Source organism: Dendrobates tinctorius, unplaced genomic scaffold, assembly GCF_039654945.1.
Source record: "Dendrobates tinctorius isolate UK_male_01 unplaced genomic scaffold, ASM3965494v1 ptg000022l, whole genome shotgun sequence".
Lineage (NCBI taxonomy): Eukaryota > Metazoa > Chordata > Amphibia > Anura > Dendrobatidae > Dendrobates > Dendrobates tinctorius.
Window position 1 is genome coordinate 57,727,186 of NW_027361690.1, and position 22,287 is coordinate 57,749,472.

The following is a 22,287-nucleotide window of genomic DNA, read 5'->3' on the forward strand; positions in this document are numbered from 1 at the left end:
CACGGTTCTGCGTTATAAACTTCTGTGAAGCACTTGGGGGTTCAAAGTGCTCACCACACATCTAGATAAGTACCTTGGGGGTCTAGTTTCCAAAATGGGATCACTTGTGGGGGGTTTCCACTGTTTAGCCACATCAGGGGCTCTGCAAACGTAACATGACGCCCGCAGACCATTCCATCAAGTCGGTATTTCAAAACATCACTACTTCCCTTCTGAGCCCCGACGTGTGCCCAAACAGTGGTCCCTCCCCACATATTGGGTACCAGCGTACTCAGGACAAACTGGACAACAACTTTTGGGGTCCAATTTCTCCTGTTACTATTGTGAAAATAAAAAATAGTGGGCTAAAAAAATCATTTTTTGAGGAAAAAAAAATATTTTTATTTTCACAGCTCTGCGTTATACACTTCTGTAAAGCACCTGGGGGTTCAAAGTGCTCACTATGCATCTAGATAACTTCCTAACTTCCTTAGGGGGTCTAGTTTCCAAAATGGGGTGATATGTGGGGGAGCTCCAAAGTGTAGGCAGACAGGGCCTCTCCAAACACGACATGGTGTCCGCTAACGATTGGAGCTAATTTTCCATTCAAAAAGTCAAATGGCGCTCCTTCCCTTCTGAGCCCTGCCGTGCGCCCAAACAGTGGTTCCCCCCACATATGGGGTGCCACCGTACTCAGGACAAACTGAACAGCAACTTTAGGGGTCCAATTTATCCTGTTACCCTTGTGAAAATAAAAAATAGCGGGCTAAAAAATCATTTTTCAGGAAAAAAAATGATTTTTTATTTTCATGGCTCTGTGTTTATAAACTTCTGTGAAGCACTTGGGGGTTCAAAGTGCTCACTACACATCTAGATAAGCTCCTTGGGGGGTCTAGTTTCCAAAATGGGGTCACTTGTGGGGGGGTTTCTACTGTTTAGGTACATCAGGGGCTCTGCAAATGCAACATGACGCCCGCAGAACATCCCATCAGTCTGCATTCCAAAATTGCTCTCCTTCCCTTCTGAGCTCTCCCATGCGCCCAAACAGTGGTTTCCCCTGACATATGGGGTATCGGTGTACTCAGGACAAATTACACAACAACTTTTGTGGTCCAATTTCTCCTGTTAGCCTTGTGAAAATAAAAAATAGCGGGCTAAAAAACCATTTTTGAGGAAAAAAAAATATTTTTTTATTTTCACTTTTCTGCATCATAAACTTCTGTGAAGCACTTGGGGGTTAAAAGTCCTCACCACACATCTAGATAAGTTCCTTGGGTGGTCTAGTTTCCAAAATGGGGTCACTTGTGGGGGAGCTCTATTGTTTAGGCACACAGGGGCTCTCCAAACACGACATGGTGTCCACTAACGATTGGAGCTAATTTTCCATTCAAAAAGTCAAATGGTGCTCCTTCCCTTCGGGACCCTGCAGTGTGCCCAAACAGTGGTTTATGACCACATATGAGGAATCTGTGCACTCAGGAGAAATTGCGCAACAAATTTTAGGATCCATTTTATCCCATTGCCCATGTGAAAATGAAAAAACTGAGGCTAAAAGAAAATTTTTGTGAAAAAAAGTCCTTTTTTTTATGGATCAATTTGTGAAACACCTGGCGGTTCAAAGTGCTCACTATGCATTGAAATAAGTTCCTTGGAGAGTCTAGTTTCTAAAATGGGGTCACTTGTGGGGGAGCTCCAATGTTTAGGCGCACAGAGACTCTCCAAACGCGACATGGCAACCGCTAAATATTCCAGCATATTTTCCATTCAAAAAGTCAAATGACGCTCCTTCCCTTCTGAGCCCTGCCGTGCGCCCAAACAGTGGTTTATGACCACATATGAGGTATCGGTGTACTCAGGAGAAATTGCCCAACAAATTTTAGGATCCATTTTATCCTGTTGCCCATGTGAAAATGAAAAAATTGATGCTAAAATAAATTTTTTATTGGAAAAATTAAAATGTTCATTTTTTCCTTCCACATTGCTTTAGTTGCTGTGAAGCACCTGAAGGGTTAATAATCTTCTTGAATATAGGAGTAGCTTGAGGGGTGCAGTTTTTAGAATGGTGTCACTTTGGGGTATTTTCTGCCATATAGACCCCTCAAAGTGACTTCAAATGTGAGGTGGTCCCTAAAAAAATGGTTTTGTAAATTTTGTTGTAAAAATGAGAAATCGCTGATCAACTTTTAACCCTTATAACTTCCCAACAAAAAAAAATGTTGTTTCTGAAATTGTGCTGATGTAAAGTAGACATGTGGGAAATGTTATTTATTAACTATTTTGTGTCACATAACTCTCTGGTTTAACGGAATAAAAATTAAAAATGTGAAAATTGCAAAATTTTCAAAATTTTTGCCAAATTTCTGTTTTTTTCACAAATAAATGCAAACATTATTGACCTAAGTTTACCACTAACATGAAGCCAAATATGTCACGAAAAAACATTCTCAGAATCGCTAGGATCCGTTGAAGCGTTCCTGAGTTATTACTTCATAAAGGGACACTGGTCAATATTGCCAAAAATGGCCATGTCATTAAGGTCAAAATAGGCTGGGTCATGAAGGGGTTAAAGGGGTTGTCCACAACTGAAAAAAACCCTTATTATCTACTTAAGCAGCTCACATCAAATAAAAAAAAATATTATTATCTCCCAGATTGGTGCTACTCCTGCAGTTTCATATATGCAAATTGTCTCTTGAGAGAGGAGGTGGACTTGAACTCTAGTGCCACCTATTGGAAGTATCAATCGTAAACGTCACTATCGACCCTTTAACAAGCCTTGTTACATGACTTAGGATAAAAGTCAAACCAGAATCTTCATTTACATAGTAGAGTTCAGTGGCATTTCTGTGCAGAAAGAGTATTCAAGCAGCAGTCACTAAGACACTCGTCACAAAATGTTAAAAACAAATAAATCAATCATCAAAAGAGAAGTGTGCGCATAGAATACTCATAAGGAAGAAAAAAGGGTGGGAAGGGGATGGGGGGTGGGTTTATGCATAGGTCATAAAATCAAAATCCATAAGAGTGTTTCTCTATTTCACATAAATACCGTTGTGTTAAAATATTGTTCAAGATGTTATAAATCTAAAGGGCACTATTCACTGTAAAATGGTCCAATGCTCAAAGGTAAAATCTCAAGCACCAAAATCACATGCTAAACCACCAAAAAGCAATGCTTGTAAAGAGCGGCCTCCTGTGCTACCGGCATCTGTTAGCTGCTTCAGCCGTCCAGAATCTTCATGACGTAAGTCAGCACGTGACACCGCCGGCTTGCTAGCTAATGGTTGTGGCAGGGACCCAGCCCCGAGGAAGAATACAGTTGGTCTTTGAAATACATTGGAAGTATTCTGGTCCCTGCCGCAACCATTAGTTAGTGAGCCGGCGGCGTCACGTGCTGACTTACGTCATGAAGGTCCTGGACGGCTGAAGCAGCTAACAGACGCCGGTAGCACGGGAGGCCGCTCATTCAAGCTGGAGGTACACTGACAAGAGGCTGTCACCGGCCGGGACAGCCCTTGCAACTGAATAATTTTTTAGCTTACACGCTGCAACCTACAGTGGCATTTTTATATTCATGTCACCTATTGGAAGTAGGATTATCGCACCACTCCTACAGGTACTGCTCTCTAACTATTGAGCTTATGTTTTTGTGCTTTATTTTCTATTGTGTGGTTATTGGACTATTTAACTGTGAACAGCGTCCTTTGCACTAACAAAACAGCACCACTCCTACAGGTATTGCTCTCTAACTATTGAGCCTATGCTTTTGGTGCTTTATATTCTAATGTGTGGTCACTGGACTATTTGACTGTGAACAGCATCCTTTGCACTAACAAACTTTACAAGCATTGCCTTTTGGTTGTTTAGCATGTGATTTTGGTGCTTGAGGTTTTACCTTTGAGCATTGGACCATTTTAGTGTGAATAGTGAACTTTAGATTTATAACATCTTGAACAATATTTTAACACAACGGTATTTATGTGAAAAATAGAAACACTCTTATGGATTTTGATTTTATGACCTATGCATAAACCCACCCCCCATCCCCTTCCCACCCTTTTTCCTTCCTTATGAGTATTCTATGCACACACTTATCTTTTGATGACAGAATCTTCATTTGCAGACACAGTGTTTTGGGGTGTTGCTCCTCTTTAGTGCAAAGTATGAGATCTGGTTTGACTAGGTGTGATGTGTCTGACCAGGATCCAATGGGTAACATTTCTCTTTGTGGAAAGTGACATGCATAGCCTGGCTTGCCACTATGAGGAGGCTTTAAAGATTTGCAATGTTTCTCTGGGAAACTAAATATATTAAATCTGGCTTTTATCTTAACTCACATGGCAAGGCTCGCTAAAGAGTCAATATGGACTTTTGGGATTGCTACTTCAATAGATATCACTAAAGTTCAAGTCCTCTTCCTCTGAAGAGGCAATTTGCATATTTCATTTCCCACAGAGGCATTGCAAGACTTAAAAGCCTCCTCACATTGGCATGCCAGGTTTGTCACTCTCCAAAGGAGAAATTTCTCCTGCAGTGTTGGCGCTGTGATTCTTGGAAATGCAACACCAACCTCTCAGGAGTGGTGCAGGTCAGGCAGGTAAGTATATATTCTTTTTATTTTAGGTGGGCCACTTAAACAGTTAATAAAGGGTTTTCCCGTAGTGAAAAGCCCCATTTATTCACTACATCCATTTAAATAGAGGTATTTACATATAGAGATATATACATACAGGTATATTTACATATCCATGGAAATGTATATTTACAAAGGAGTTGGGACACATCCAGTAGGTGTTGTCTCATTCTGCATTAGAATCAAAGATGATTTAATATGTAAGGTTCTGCATACCTGTAAAGTGTAAAGGTAAAGCATAACCTGATATATTTGACAGACATTTCTTGTAATTTATTCTCCTTAAGTATGCTGGACATCTACTAAAAAATTCATCTCATGATATGTAATTGAATGGTTATAGTGCCATTTATTTTATTACTAAAGTGAGTAAAATTGGCAGCTGGGATGTAGCCTTATGAAGAGAGAATATATGACACAAACAGTTTAAATCAGAAAAGTCACTGGTGTATTGCTCTGAACATTATGTATCCAGATGGAGCAAATCTCCCAACACAGGCATAATCTTCTATGTTGACTTACTGGTTACTATCATCCTGGAGTGAAAAATGGTCAGAGTTCCAAATCTATCTTGCAAGACACACTAAGATTTCCTCCATCTGTACATTGTCAGAAATAGTTCCAGTAGACATTTCAGATTAGGAAATGACACAAATAATTTGTGAAGAACAATTGAAATATTCTTTTTTTTTTTTTTTTGCTTTCGGAAAAGTGAAATAAAGCCTACTTAAAGGGAATCTGCAATGTCCATAAATGCTTTTTCACTTGCAGGGTTAATTTGCAAATAAAGTGTTAAAATCATTTTATGCCGCCTTACTGGAGTGTTATGAATGGGTCACCGAGGAGGATGGCAGGAACAGGCTAAGCCACCAGAAAATCAGAGAGGTTGGTAACTAAGCGGATTGCAGACCCCTGATCCTATCCACACAACTAGCAGTAGCCGTGGAGCGTACCTAAGATGGCCTAGACGCCTCGGCACAGCCGGAGAGCTAACTAAGCCTAAAGCAAGAAAGGTGAAATCTAAACTGCCCCAGAGCAGACCCCAAAGGAATAGATAGCCCCCAAACATATATTGTCGGTGAGACAAGATGAAACACAAATGCAGGCAGAAAAATAGACTGAGCAACTGATGGGGCCCAAACTGACTAGACAGGATAGGAAAGAAAAGACACTGTCTGCAATCACGCAAACAACCCTGAAAAATCAATGCATATGATGTACACAAAAACACTGAAGTCACATGACTTCGCTCCCACTATATCAGCACTCCGGTATTAACTGGAAGCAAAGAAAAAGAGACCAATATAACAGGGGACTGAACAAACTGACACAAGCAGTAACATATGGAGTGGTGGTCCAGCACAGCCCCCAGCAGGAGCAAGCTGGACCCGCACAACAAGCAGAGATAGACAAAACCAGATCAGATGCAAAGGATTAGCAAATGAATCACTTAGCTGAACAACACAGGAACAGGGCAGGAGACATCAGACCTCTGAACGCACAGGAAAGCAATCACCAGCAGGGTTTGCAGGATGTCTGCAGACTTAAATACTCCAATACATAACCCCAGATCTCCAATCGTCATCATCATCATCATCAGGTGGCAGATCTCTGTCAATCTGGCCAGCTCCACTACCTCCAGTAACCACCGGAGGGAGCAGTGGGAGCTCTGGCTCAGAAATCTGAGCCAGGGAATTCACAACACTGGCTAAAGGGAGGAAATTACCTTATGTCCTCCCAATAGTCATAGTGAGTGTGCTGTAATCACTCCCCCGGTACATTGATTGACAGCTTGCTCTGCAAATACAAGCTACACGTGCTTCACAGCCAGATACAGATTTGGTTCTAATACATTTGTACTCTTTGTACGGGTCTTCTGTAGGATGTACATATACTGTAGCCACATAATGAAATATTTGTCCAAAAATAAAATGCCCCCCAAAAAACAAATAGATAAGGTACCATGATTAATACTATGGGCGTAATCAATAGGCTGTTATCCAGATACTTTTCATCATACTTACCTGTGTGACTAGCGTCTTGTAAGCCCTATCTGTGTGCATTCTTGTTACTAGGCAGCCAACCGCTCCATTATTTAGGTGAGTGTGTGGTTGTTCTCATCAGTAGCTTGCACTTGTGCTGCCCCAGCCTTTATTAGAGGGGGCCTGCTGCATCTTGCTAGTGCATTTGTCATTTGACAAGGTTTGGGTGAGGCTATTTATAATGATGAATTAGAAGAACACAAAGACTCAACTTCTGATCAGTTATTCTCTTCTTCCAAGTTCTAGATACATGGATATCCTGTGTACAGCATGAAAGCAATGTCTGAAGTCATTGCAAAAAATGTCCTCCTCCTTTGTTCACCTGGAATTAAAATTGAAAGAGATATCTCTTCTCTGACATTCCATGTGTCAGATAAACCTTCTTGAGGTGTGAGATCCCCCCACTGATTCTGTCATGAGTAAAGGAGCACTTAAAAGGCCCGCTTATTGTAAATGAGCATTCCTATTAACATTCATTTGACGTCCATCATGCAGTCTAGGCGGGCTGCCGATCGCCCTATGAATTGGTTTGCACCAAAACTCAAGGTCCTCAACATTGCATCATCCTCCATAAACATGACCTGTGCTGCTGGGAATAGATCGATTACAGATGGCTGAGTGCACATCTGTAGCATTATCTGGGTATATAACCAGGCCATGGACCAGCAATTAGTAGCCAATCGGCAGATGTTTAGCGACACTGGTCATCTACTGTAGATGTAGCTCTACTTCCAGTCAATGGTTTATAATCTTTTTTATGATGTAATTTACTGAAAGCTTCTGATTGATCACTCTGGGGGCATTTATTAGAATAAATATCATACATCATTGAAGACAATCCTCCACATTTCAAATATATTTCACTTTTAGACTTTCGGTATTACCAAGTAGCTCTTCAGTCCTGGAAGAAGGAATTAACAGCTCCCAATAAAACACACATATGAATGTGCAGTGTCTCAGGAACATGGACTGAGGCAATATGTTTTGCTGCTGCTGACAAAAGTAGTTTGTTTCATGTCTTAAATGCATTGTATAGTATACTAAGTGCAATTTCAGTTCTTTCCATCTCAGGGAAATGGGTTTATGATGGACAAAATGTGTAAAAAGAAAATGCTGACACATAAAGGAATTGTTGTTTGATTTATTAGGCTGTATGTCTTTAGTAATATCTTAGTGTGGTTCATCTGATTTTGTATAGTTTTTAGAGAGTGCTTGTTTGTATGAAATACTCTCGCTGCATCTTGTTAGCAGATTGAGAGGAACCCTTGGGATATATGGAAGTAAATTGGCAAGGAGACACAATTCACTGATATGGTTTATGTAGAGTTTTCGAAATGCAGTAATACATAGCAATGAAATATTTATTCATTGTAGGATCAGACAAATGTTTGCATCAGTATAATAAAGTATGAAAACTTATATAACTATCAAAAAACCAAATAAAACAAATATTTAAGTAAGACCATTAGTGTTGATTGAAGACCGGGGGCCCTAAACCAAAGTTTAAAATGGTCCCCTTACTATGGTGCTCGCTTGTCCAGTGTTTTCATCTAGAACAGAAGGGCTTTCCTTTTGTGTTCTTTTACCCACCCTTAGGACAATTTCAGACCTACCTCTTTGCTAACAATGTACAGGGTGGGCCATTTATATGGATACACCTAAATAAAATGAGAATGGTTGGTGATATCAACTTCCTGTTTGTGACACATTAGTATATGGGAGGGGGAAAACTTTTCCAGATGGGTGGTGTTGCTATCAGTGTTTAAAGAGTGGGAGAAGAGGGTTGCATTGACAATCCAAAACAATGGGCAGCACAATGAATACATTTTATAAGTGGTCATAAACTTGTAAATAACTCATGAAAGAATAAAGCTAAGTTAAAACCAAGCACACCATTGTTTTTCTTGTGAAATTCTCAATACGTAAGATGTGTCACATGACCCTCTTAACATTGAAAAAATAAAGTTGGATTCAAAATGGCTGACTTCAAAATGGCCACCATGGTCACCACCCATCTTGAAAAGCTTCCCCCCTCCCATATAGTAATGTGCCACAAACAGGAAGTTGATATCACCAACCATTCCCATTTTATTTAGGTGTATCAATATAAATGGCCCACCCTGTAAACTCTCTAAAGAGGAAAGTCATGCACAGATTCTCATCACCCAGTAGCTGAAGAAGTGCAACATCCAGGGTATCCAGCTCTTACTAAAGCTCCATAGCAGCCACATTGGCTTCAAATGATGATTAAAGGCTATCTCCTGTCATAATGAGTTGCCTATTTTTTAAACAAATGCAGAACTGTTATTGACTCATTGAAAATCAATTTCAGTTTGTTTGGTATATTCTATATATTGGTGTACCAATAACTATAATCTAAAAAAAAGAAAATAAAAAGTTGTTTTTCTGAATTCTGGAAAGATATAAGAAATGTGTGTCTGACTTTATTTTTCAATTTTTCATTTTCAGAGCCCATGGACCAGATGCCATGATTCTTGTTGATGGTCAGCCTAGACAGACTAAAGGAGACCTGGGATTGTCTCAGATGTTACACATTGCTACACAGATTGCATCAGGAATGGTTTATCTTGCATCTCAGCACTTCGTTCATCGAGACTTGGCCACCAGAAATTGCTTGGTAGGAGCCAACCTTCTTGTGAAGATCGGTGACTTTGGAATGTCGAGAGATGTGTATAGCACAGACTACTACAGGGTAAGGGTAACTATCAATTTGATTTTTTTTATAATAATAATAAGGATCTATCTATCTATCTATCTATCTATCTATCTATCTATCTATCTATCTATTATCTATCTATCTATTGTACATCTGTCTGTCTATCTATCTATCTCATATTTATCTCATATCTATCTATCTATCTATCTATCTATCTATCTATCTATCTATCTAGTTATTATCTGTCTATCTATCTATTATCTATCTATCTATCTATCTATCTAGTTATTATCTGTCTATCTATCTATTATCTATCTATCTATCTATCTATCTATCTATCTATTATCTATCTGTCTGGCTATCTATATATCTGTATATCTATCTATCTCATATCTATCTATCTATCTATTATCTATCTATCTATCTATCTATCTATCTATCTTGTTGGTTGTCTATATTGCAATATCATACAGAATTGATGTGATATCCTAATATCATATCAGTGATTTTCCTAATAACTTGAGGATTGCCCATCGAGTTCCTGTTTTCCTGTTTATTTTAAAAATTAGGAGCATCATTGACCGTATGCAGCAGGGAATCTAGTGAAAAAGGTTGTTTTTCTGCATTTTCTCATTTCATGCAGTGAATAGTAACAGATATGAATGAATGTGTTCCTCAAAAGAGAAAATAGGTTATTAATGTAAGTAAACAAATGTCAGGTTTTAAATGTGCTAATACTTACAGTATTTACTGTATAAAGAGTAAAATAAACCTATCCAATAAAAAAAAACAGGAGCAAAGCTAGTGTGGCTGCAAGGGTGATTATCAATATTGGTCTCTAATGGCTGCCTAATTGGGCTTATAACAACAACCCCTGTGCCACATAGGAACTGATACTCAAGTGGCACACAGACTACATTAGACCCAGGAGTTGCCACTTGCTTCATGCCTCTAAATACAAATTTTAATCTCACTGCACAGTACATTATACCATTATTTAATATTAGTGATGAACCAATTTACCAAAATCCAAAGCAAATTCAATTAGCCTCAAACCGATTTGCTCTTTTCTATATGTCACATGATACTCACAGTACTATTCAGATTTGGAATGTTTTTGCTTCTGCCAGTGTACTTGAGTTTATTGTTCACTAAACTCAGGAGGCTTTCATTTTACTTTTCTTTTTGGTTATACTGAAAGGCAGCTGATGCTGGCTCAATGTATATGTAATGTGGCATGGCGACTGGTTGTGTGATTGATGGGTGGTATGTATCGCAGAAGTGGGTGGCCCCGTGATGGAAGCCTGGGCGTGTTTTGCTCAGCAGATCTACTACTGCGGGTTTTGCTATAGATTGGGAGGTTTCCATGTGACTTGGAGAGATGGGTGGGTCCAGTCACATACATACCCACCCAAGGGGTGTGTGTCTGAATACCCAAGATGAAGCCTTTATGTGGTTGTGTATGTTTAAGGACCTGTGGTGATGTCATGATCACCTGACCAGTGCATGTGATGTTACCTCACCTGTGGGTGTGGTTAGAGACTGCCTAATGGAGCCTATGTGTTGGGCACATGTGGCAGTGCTGGCTAGTCTGAGCTAGAGGAAGGAGGGCAATAAGATACCTCCGGAGAGGATGGTCTGACAACCATGAGTGTTACTGACCGGGCTCAGTGAGAGACGTTGTGAGATACCACTGAGGATAAGAGGCATCCGGAATCTGTGTGGATGACACCAACAGATAACGGACAGGGATCCGTGGTATACTAACTGGGGTTAGAAAGACTATGTTTACGCTATAGAGCATGCGTGCTGGACATGTCACAGCCTGTGTGCCCACAGGCCTGACAAAGCCAAGCCCTGTTTATGGACATTTTTATTTTGTTTTGCCAGATGTAAAGGCTGTTTTACTTTGTGTTTGTGCTGCTGGGGATATGGAGCAATAAACCCTGGTGAACTTTTAAAGAAATTTAGAGTCCTTCTGCATGTTATATCGCTGCCGAGCAAGTACACCCCAACCTGCTAGTGATCGCTACGTCACAGTAAGAAGCATTTCAAGAGGCAATGTGCCAACATACTTTATTAGTCAAATCTGAATCATAAGTATGACTTGGGGATGTGTTTGACTGGCATACTGTGATACTTTAAATGTGACAAGTATATGCTTCAAATTTAACTTACATTGAAAAGATTGCATTTACAATAAATATATATATTTTTCAGCATCCTACCAAATACCTATCAGTGATGTACTGTCCACTTTAGTTTCAAAATGTTATTCCAGCAATCAATAGTGAATGGATGCATCAAAAGATTGTGAAAAGTCTGTTGCTATTATATGGATTCTGTGTGCAGTGAACTGTCTTGCAAAACGCTTCTTTAAAAAAGTGATAATGGATGAAAATGCAACATACTGTGTTTGGAATTAGGGCTGATAATGGTCTGTTATGTGTACATGGAAGTAGAGGACTGAAAAGCTGCAGATGTGGGAATGATCCAATGTTCTGGAGAAGTTTCATCTGTTCTTTTTTTATAGATCGTGACATCAAAATTAATACCATGCCGTGTGGACATGAGTGTGGTGTGCTACCTTGAGAATATGTAATATGGCTATTGTGTAGGTATGGGATATATTAGCAAGGGATAGTGTTCGGAATCGGAACAATGACTATGCCATTGGCTATCTTTAAACTGGGACAGAAAGGCATTTTGGCACCCTATGCATACATGGATATATTCTCCACAAACATAAAGTTATACAAAATTATGATGATTGGTACATTAGCGGAGAAAAGGCTAGTGGATTATGGGGAGTAGAGAACACTATATGCACATGGGTTAAAAAATGGTTAAGGGACAGGAAAAAAAGAGTCAATGTACAAGGAACATGCTATAAATGGGCTAAAGTCAGCAGTGGTGACCAGATGGATCAATGTTAGGTCCAAATATTTTTAATCACTTTAATTAATGACATTGTGGAGGGGATTTACAGAAGATGGGTAATTCTATGCTAAACACACAAAACTTTGTAGGATAATAAACACTGAGCTTGACTGCATAATATTACAAAGCAATCTAAATAAGATGTCTACATGGGCAAACACATGGCAGATGCATTATAATGGTGATAAAAGAACAGTAATGCATGTTTGCTGCAGCAGGGGCAGGCATAATAGAGGTGTAACCTGTCAGGACTCTAATGTCAGGACCCTGTCGGCATCGGTAAGCTGCCACGCCGAGCTGGGTGACTTACCCACACAATGGGAGAGCGCAGGATCCAATACAGTAGTGACGGTTCAAGCAGACAGGACCTACGGCACTGAAAATAGTATGAGTCCCAGGACCTAGATCATGTGACTGCAGGGGGTGGGGCTTAGCGTCCTACTGCTGAAGATGATATAATATACCTACTGCAGGGAAGCTGTAGAAGAGGAGAGGAAAACGCAGGTCAGACAAAAAGGGGGTTCGTACACGGAGAGGGCTGTGCGGTACCAGAGGGATGAGCAAAGAATAGTCAAGTCACAGGCAGAGGGTCATACACAGAGAGGTAGCGCAGAACAAGAGGGACAGGCAGAACTCGTAACAGGGACAGAACCAGATCAAAACCTAACAAGCAAGCAAGATATCAGCCACAAGGCACACGTATGCACAAGGTCAACTAACTCAGCCGAGGGCAGGAGTATAACTGACACCAGACCTAGGTCAAGTGAGCATTAAATAGCCGCCCTCTGCCAGAGAGAGGCAGAAACAATTAACCCCTGTCTGACCAGGACAGGCCAAAGACAAAGCCCATCCTGGATCATGACCATACCCTCCTCTCAATGGGGGGCCACTGGACCCCCGGGTCTCTCAGGATACTTGGCGTGAAAGGCCCGGACCAACCGATCCGCATGAACCGATTGAGCAAGAACCCACGACTGCTCTTCAGGACCGTAGCCTTTCCAATGTGCAAGATATTGAAGGGCACGATGGACCAACCTAGAGTTAACAATTCGTTCCACCTCGTACTCAGACTGCCCATCTGCCAAAACCGGTGGTGGGGAAGACGATGATCCCTCCCCACAGGACCTCACAGGTTTCAAAAGGGCCCTATGGAAAACATTGGGGATCCATAGAGATGGTGGGAGACGCAGCCAAAAAGCCACAGGGTTAACCGCTTCGGTAATTTCATAGGGACCAATAAACTTAGGTCCCAGCTTCGCAGAGGGGACCTTGAGCCTTATGTTCTTGGTAGATAACCATACCTTATCCCCAATCTGAAACACCGGCCCCGCGGACCGTTTTTTGTCTGCAAAAAACTTATATTTAGCCTGGGCCTTCATAATGTTACTCTGGACCTCCCGCCATACCTCCCCCAACCGCTGGATAGTCTCATCTGCCCCAGGACACCCAGAGTCCAAACGGGAAAACTCTCTGAAATGAGGATGAAACCCATAGTTGCAGAAAAAGGGAGATGTACCCATAGACTGGTTAATGCGGTTGTTAAATGCAAATTCGGCCAAAGGTAATGCAGTACACCAATCATCCTGTCGGGCTGAGGTAAAGCAACGCAGAATTTGCTCCAGAGACTGATTGGTCCGCTCGGTCTGCCCATTAGTCTCTGGATGATAAGCGGATGAAAAGGACAGACCAATACCCAACCTCTTACAAAATGCCCTCCAAAATCTGGAAACAAATTGTACTCCTCTATCAGACACCACATTCAAGGGTACCCCATGCAACCGCACCACATGCGCAACAAACAATCTGGACAACGTTTCCGCATTAGGTAGAGCTGCCAAAGGTAAAAAATGTGCCTGCTTACTAAACCTGTCCACCACAACCCAAACAACGGTATTACCCTTGGAGGGGGGGAAGGTTGGTGATGAAATCCATGGACAAATGAGTCCATGGTCTCTCAGGAATTGGCAGTGGTACCAATTCCCCGGCCGGCAGGTTATGGGGGGTTTTCGCACGGGCACAAACATCACATGCAGACACATATTCCCCAACATCAGAGGCTAAAGAAGACCACCAGAATATTCTAGCAATGGCCTTCCGGGTAGCCGAGATCCCTGGATGTCCACCCAGAACTGATTCATGGAACTTCCGGAGGACCTTGAGACGAAACTGAGCTGGTACGAAAAGTTTATCCACCGGCTTAGCCGGAGGTGCAAGAGACTGGGCTTCCCGAATCTCGCGTTCCAACATATTAGAAATACCTGCCACCACCACCCTGGGCTGAAGAATGGAGGATGGATGTTCGGGGGGGAAACCGGATGTAGACTGCGTGACAAGGCATCAGCTCTGACATTTTTGGATCCTGGCTGAAAAGTGATAGAGAAGTGGAATCGGGAAAAAAAGTAACCATCTAGCTTGTCTAGGAGTCAACCTTTTAGCTGACTCAATGTAAGCTAGGTTCTTGTGGTCTGTAATTACAGTTATAGGATGGACAGCCACCTCCAAAAAATGCCTCCATTCTTCAAAGGCCAACTTCACAACCAGAAGTTCTCGATTCCCAAAATCATAGTTTCTCTCCGCAGGGGAGAATTTCTTCAAGAAAAAGGTGCAAGGTCTCAAATTAGTCAAAGTGGCTAGTCCCTGGGACAATACCGCCCCCACCCCCACCTCTGAGGCATCCACCTCAACAATAAATGGTTCAGGCGGGTCCGGTTGAATAAGAACTGGAGCAGACATGAAACATTTTTTTAAAAACTGAAACGCCGCTATCGCTGCTGCTGACCAATTCTTGATATCGGACCCCTTTTGAGTCATGTCTGTGAGGGGTTTAACCACCTGTGAGAACCCCCTTATAAATTTGCGATAATAATTGGCGAATCCTAGGAAACGCTGCAGAGCTTTTAAATCACAAGGTTGGACCCAATCGACAATGGCCTGCACCTTATTAGGATGCATGCGATACCCCTCAGCAGACACAATGAGCCCCAGAAAAGACAGTTCCTGTACAAAAAATAAACATTTCTCTAGTTTATCAAAGAGACAGTTCTCCCGAAGCCTTTGGAGGACTGCTCGAATATGACCAATGTGAGCCTGCTTAACAGGAGAGTAGATTAGTATGTGATCCAAATACACCACCATAAAACGTCAAATAAAATCAGAGAACATGTGATTTATGAAATTTTGGAAGACCGCTGGAGCATCGGTCAGACCAAAAGGCATGACCAAATTTTCAAACAACCCTTCAGTAGTGAGAAAAGCAGTTTTCCACTCATCTCCTTCCTGGACTCGGATAAGGTTGTACGCTCCCCGTAGATCTAATTTCGAAAACCACTTAGCTCCGGACAACTGGTTGTACAAATCAGGAATAAGTGGGAGGGGATACGTATTTCTCACAGTTATCTTATTTAACTCTCGAAAATCGAGGCATGGGAGTAAACCACAGTCTTTTTTCTTTACGAAAAAGAACCCCGCCACCACGGGAGAGACAGAAGGACGAATGTGTCCCTTACGGAGACTCTCGGAAATGTATTCCTTCATAGCAGCCCGTTCGGGACCCGAAAGGTTATACAAGCGGGCCTTGGGCAATTTGGCACCAGGAACCAGGTCAATGGCACAATCAAATGGGCGGTGTGGTGGTAAAACCTCAGCCTCCTTTTCGGAGAAAACATCCGTATAGTCTTTTAGGTACTCCGGAATACCTTCCAGACCCTCGGACGACACAGACACGGTAGCAAGACATTTTTCAGAACAATAGGGACCCCATTTAACAATGTCCTGAGATTCCCAATTAATCACTGGATTATGTCATTGTAACCACGGGAACCCCAACACCAGTCCCGCAGGCAGGTTGTCCATAACAAAGCATGAAATATGTTCCTGGTGCAAGGAACTCACTTTAAGGAGAAACTCCTCTGTAAGAAATATGATGTCATTCTTAGCCAGTGGTGTTTTGTCAATGGCAACAACGTGGATAGGAGTCTCCAGCCTAACTGTCCCTAACTTGCACCTGGACACCAAGTCAGAGTCAATAAAGTTCAACGACGATCCGCAATCCACGAAAGCTGAAGTGGGTGTGGAGACACTCCCACAACAAAGTTCCACTTGCAACAACATTTTTGAAAATGGAGAAAAAGGTACCTGAGAGCCTGGGTGACCTCCACGACAATCACCTGGGCTCAGTCGCTTGCTGGTCAGTGGACAGGAGGGGCAATCCTTTTTCCAATGTCCGGAATCACCACAGTGAAAACAGCATTTTCCCAAGCGCCGTTGTCTCTTTTCTTTCTCCTTGACATCGATGGTTCCCATCTCCATGGTTTCCAATGTAGGAATGGCTCCCCTTCCTTGGGAAAATAACGGGGTTTCAATCTGTATCACTCCCCTGGCCCATAGCCTGCGATCCATTCGGACGGCTTAGTCATAGTGTCCTCCAGGGAATCAGGCGGAGGGTAGAGAGCCAAAGCATCCTTCAGACGCTCAGACAGGCCTCTACGGAACAAACCCCGGAGGGCCGCATCATTCCAGCAGACCTCAGCAGCCCAGCATCTGAACTCTGAGCAAATCCACTCGGCTGAGTGCTTCCCCTGGCACACACTCATCACCCTGTCCTCAGCCATACGCATCCGATCAGGCTCATCATAACTATGCCCCAGGGCCTCAAAAATGCATCCACAGTCATACGCTCAGGGGCAGTGGTCGGAAGGGAGAAAGCCCAAGCCTGGAGAGCTCCCCTTAACAGAGACATAATGACCCCCACTCTCTGACTTTCATCCCCAGAAGAGTGTGGTTTCAATGAAAAAAAGCTTACAGCCCTCCTTGAACACTTTGAATTCCCTTTTATCTCCAGAAAAGGCATCTGGTAACTCAACTGGTGACTCAGGGGAAATTAATGTAACATCCTGAGCCCCCGATCATAAAACCCCCTGCACAGTGTCAGCGATCAACTGCTGAGACTGAGCCAGGGCGAGTTGTTCCCCCTGGAGTCTCTGAGACATCTGAGTCAGGTGCTTTACCTGCTCAGAAAGAGTGTGAATAGGATCCATCACACACACAGGAGAAAGGGAGCAGAGAAAAAAATGGTAACAGTCAGTTATAATGTCAGGACTCTAATGTCAGGACCCTGTCGGCATCGGTAAACTGCCACGCCGAGCAGGGTGACTTACCCACACAATGGGAGAGCGCAGGATCCAATACAGTAGTGACGGTTCAAGCAGACAGGACCTACGGCACTGAAAATAGTATGAGTCCCAGGACCTAGATCATGTGACTGCAGGGGGCGGGGCTTAGCGTCCTACTGCTGAAGATGATATAATGTACCTACTGCAGGGAAGCTGTAGAAGAGGAGAGGAAAACGCAGGTCAGACAAAAAGGGGGTTCGTACACGGAGAGGGCTGTGCGGTACCAGAGGGATGAGCAAAGAATAGTCAAGTCACAGGCAGAGGGTCATACACAGAGAGGTAGCGCAGAACAAGAGGGACAGGCAGAACTCGTAACAGGGACAGAACCGGATCAAAACCAAACAAGCAAGCAAGATATCAGACACAAGGCACACGTATGCACGAAAGTCAACTAACTCAGCCAAGGGCAGGAGTTGACACCGGACCTAGGTCAAGTGAGCATTAAATAGCCGCCCACTGCCAGAGAGATTCAGAAACAATTAACCCCTGTCTGACCAGGACAGGCCAAAGACAAAGCCCATCCTGGATCATGACCATACCCTCCTCTCAATGGGGGGCCACTGGACATATCATCCCCTGAGGAAGAAGTTTGAAACTTCGAAACGTGTTGGGAAAATAAAAGTATACAAGTACACAATCTGGAAAGGAGTAGTTTTGTCTAGCAGCGCACAGTTAATCCGAAAATTATTTCTTTGATATCTGATGATTTATGGTCACGGCGTGGCCATTTGGATGTGCAGCAGCTTTGACTTCTATTCCTTTATGCCTCCAACTCTCCTGCTATTGGTGAGTATAATAGCTTGAACTATATCTCTTTTACCTGGGTAAGACCCTATTGCGCTCTTTCTCTTTTAGTTTTAACCATCCTGGATCATGACATAACCCATGTAGTTACCCAGGGGCCCAAGAAGTAAGTGGGCCATCTTTCACATCCAAAGCCACAAGCAGCTTCTGCTATAGAAACATAAGCAGATTCATTATGATAAACTATACGGTATACAGTGCCATGAAAAAGTATTAATACCCCATGATTTTATTCACATTTTTTCACGTTATACCCACAAACTGAAGTATTTATTTGCAAATAGGTAGTGGGAGGCGCTAGTGTGATGAGTTGGGCATTAGGTGCAAATGAAACAACACCACAGAACTGTCAAAACATAAGATTGTATAAACCAATAATTTGTGCTACAGATACCTTCCCTTACTAGTGAGAGGGAATGATGAATGATTTAGTATTTGAAATAGGTTGGGATAATCATGCAGCTATATCCCAAAGACAAATATACAAGGTACACTAAAATTTTTAACAATGATTATTAAGAAGATGAAATACAGTACAGCTGGAGTGGATTTATAAGCATATTTAGAATCCAGTTCACAATTGTCAATGGCTAAGAGCAAGATGTCAGCATAGACTCGCATACAGCCTATTTGTTTTTAGTGTAGGTTTTTACCTTTCCCTGGTGAGGTGGGGATGCCTATCAGTTCTGGGTCAAAGATAGAGAGTGGAGGGTCCTCGGTGGGTATTCCCCACAAGTTTGAGGCTTGCAGCTGTTTAGGGTATCTTCCGGAGCACTGTCCCAGCCAATGACAGGCGTTTCTTGAGTCCCTCCTCCGTTGCTGTTAACCGCGTTGTAGTCCAGCAGCGTCTTTAGAGCCAACAGGACATGCATGACATTAGTGATCTCGTGACTCGGCAAAGAAAGAAGCATGATGGGGACCAATTCCAATTGGTTTATGAAATATTTATTTGGCTGAAATTTTTGCACATTCTTCTTCATAGCTCTAGCTTAGTGAGATCATTTGTGAACAACAATTTCTTTTTAAGTCTTGCCGTAGATTCTAAATGTGATTTTGGTCTGGACTTTTACTGGGCCATTCACACACATGAATTTTCTTTGATCTAAGCCATTCCATTGTAGCTCTGGCAGTATGTTGAGGGTTTTCGACCTGCTGAAAGGTGAACCTACTCACCAGACTTTAGTCTTTTGCAGCTTTCAATAAGTTTTCCTCCAGGGTTGCCCTGTATTTAGCTCCATCCATCTTCACATCAACTCTGAAGAGCTTCCTTTCCCTGCTGAAGAAAAGCATCTCCATAGCATGATGCAAGCATCACCTTGTTTGATGTTAAGGATGGTGTTTTCAAGATGATTTGCATTGCTTCTGCCACATATAGAATTTTGCATTTAGCACAAAAGGTTTTACTTTAGCCTCATGTGAGCAGAGCAACTTCTTCTACATGCTAAATGTGTCCCCTGCATGGCTTTTTTCAAGCTAACAATGGTACTTATTAATACTTGCTTTTTGCCACTGTTCCATAAAGGACAGATTTGTGGAGTATACAACTAAAGCCAAATTCACACATTCAGTATTTGGTCAGTATTTTACCTCAGTATTTATAAACCATGAGGGGAACAATGTGAGAAAAAGTATAATAGAAACATGTGCACTACCCATACATGTTTTTATGGCCCAATAGTTATCCTGTGGACTAATTCTTTAACTTGAGATGTGGATATCTGTAGCTCCTCCTGAGTGACCATGAACTTTTTTGCTGCTTCTCTGATTAGTGCTCCCCTTGGTTGGCATGTCAGTTTAGGTGGACAGCCATGTCTTGGTAGATTTGCAGTTGTGCCATACTCCTTCCATTTTTGGATGACGGATTGAACAGTGCTCAGTGCAATATTCAAATCTTGTGCTATTTTTTGTATAACCTAAATAGGCTAAAAAGATCTTAATATCTCAAGATCTAGTCCTAGACAATATAGCTTCCCAAAAATTGTTTATTCCTCTTCAGTTACATCTACAATTCCTGCAGGAATTCCCAGATTAATTTATCACAGGTCACTGTGGAATTAACAATATTCCTTGACTTATAGCCTGTTTGCTTGACTTTTCTCTGCTTTCTTGTGAAAGTTGTGCTCAATTGAAGATGTCCCAAATCCTTCTTGGCCCTTGCCCCCTCCTAGGAGTCCTTGGATCGACCTTTCCATGGCCTCCATTACTAACCTCCCATCTTCAGAAGAGAAGACTGTGACCTGGGTGGTGGGTTTGAAAGTTTCAATAAACAGTGCCTTTTTCTCCATCTGCCTTGGTTGTACTGCTCTCCTGGAGCTGCATTCACGCAAACAGCAGTACATATATGGCGGCACAATTGTGCGGCATCACACTGAGCGCTGTGATGATCTTGTGCATCCAGGGATCTCCATGGAGACCATCAGGACAGATCGAATTATCGTCATGGTGCAAGGAATGGATGCTTCTCTATATTGCTGTCACTACTGAGAGCGGCATCAGAGGGGTTAAATGCCCACGATCGGTGCTATCACTGATCGTGAGTGTTGCTGAGAGGTGTCAGCTCTCACACAGAGCTGACACCCCCAAGCCACACTCACGAATGGATTCCCTGTGCACTACCATCAGGACATCGTGATTTGTTCAGATGGGCTCCACGGAGACCCCGGTCGTAAGATGGCCAAGGAGTCTTTCAGAGAAGGTGGCTTCACAGTGCCTGCAGAGAGCAGCAGCTGACATGACTCCTCTCCTGCCTGTCAGATGCTGGTCTGATGCCCTGCAGTAGAGAAGCATTGCAGAACATCAGATCAGTGATCTGATGATATACAGTAATGTCCCATCCTGGGACAATGTAAAAAAGTGGAAAAAATACATCAAAAAGTGTAAAAATATTTTTTAAAAATCCCCAAATAAAGAATAAAAAGAAACAAATATTTTTCCAATAAATACATTTGATTATGTAAATAAAAAAGTAAACAATAAAAGTACACATATTTGGTATCACTACGGCCGTAACGACCCTCTCTATAAAACTGTCCTACTAGTTAACCGATTCAATGAACACCATAAAAAATAAATAAAAAACGAGGCAAAAAACAATGCTTTATCATCATACCACCAAACAAAAAGTTCAACAAAACTCAATCAAAATGATGAATGTAAATAAAAGTGGTACCACTAAAAACTTAATCTTTCAAAAAACATACAGCTCCATCAGCAAAAAAATAAAAAGTTATTGTTCTCAGAATAAAGCGATTTATTATTTTTTTTCTATAAAATAGCTTTTATTGTGTAAAAGTGCCAAAACATAAAAAATATATAAATTGGGCATTGCTGTAATCGTACGGACCCAAGGAATAAAGCTGCCTTACAAATTTTACCACATGAAGAATGATATTAAAAAAACACCTTAAAAGCAATTCCTGCACTCCTGTTTTTGACCATTCTGTCTCGCAAAAATCAGAATAGAAAGCGATCAAAAATTGTAATTTTCCTGAAAATGGTACCAATAAAAACGTCAACTCGTTTGGCAAAAAACAAGCCATAAAATGACACTGTCGGAAGAAATATGGAAAAATTATAGCTCTCAAAATATGGTGATGCAAAATGTAGTTTTCACAATGAAAAGCATTTTTTAGTGAGCGACTGAAGCCACAAATAAAAACCCAATATAAACCTAGTATCACACTACAACCACACTAACCCAATGAATAAAGTCACCATATAGCTTATACCACACAAGGAATTGTGCAAAAAATAAATAAAACCAATTCTTCACATGCTGTTGATGTTTTCATTCTGTCTCACAAAGATCACAGTAAGGCTCAGTGCACATTTATCCTGTGCTGTGAGTTGGGCACTTACACCGAGGTTTTCGTGTAAATCTCTGAAATGCATTTTTCAGACAGAACCCCTTGCGGAAGATTACCTATAATGAAGCAGATGGAGGCACTGTGGACGCACCTTTTTAGGATTGCGTAAAAGTGCTGTCGGCCACAGTTTTGTGCAATTCTGAAAAGAAGGACATTGCTGAACAGAGGCCAGACA

General features: G+C 41.9%; 1 protein-coding gene across 8 annotated transcripts in view; it reads left to right on the forward strand.

Moving 5' to 3' along the window:
• NTRK3 (neurotrophic receptor tyrosine kinase 3) overlaps positions 1-22,287 on the forward strand; it is a 956,517-nt gene that overhangs the window by 895,129 nt on the left and 39,101 nt on the right. For 5 of the 8 annotated variants that reach the window (XM_073568722.1, XM_073568721.1, XM_073568726.1 and 2 more), the window contains one exon: positions 9,124-9,373. In XM_073568722.1, the coding sequence (XP_073424823.1) occupies positions 9,124-9,373 (250 nt within the window). The remainder of the gene's footprint in view (positions 1-9,123; positions 9,374-22,287) is intronic. The other 3 variants (XM_073568724.1, XM_073568725.1, XM_073568728.1) reach the window with 1 other exon arrangement.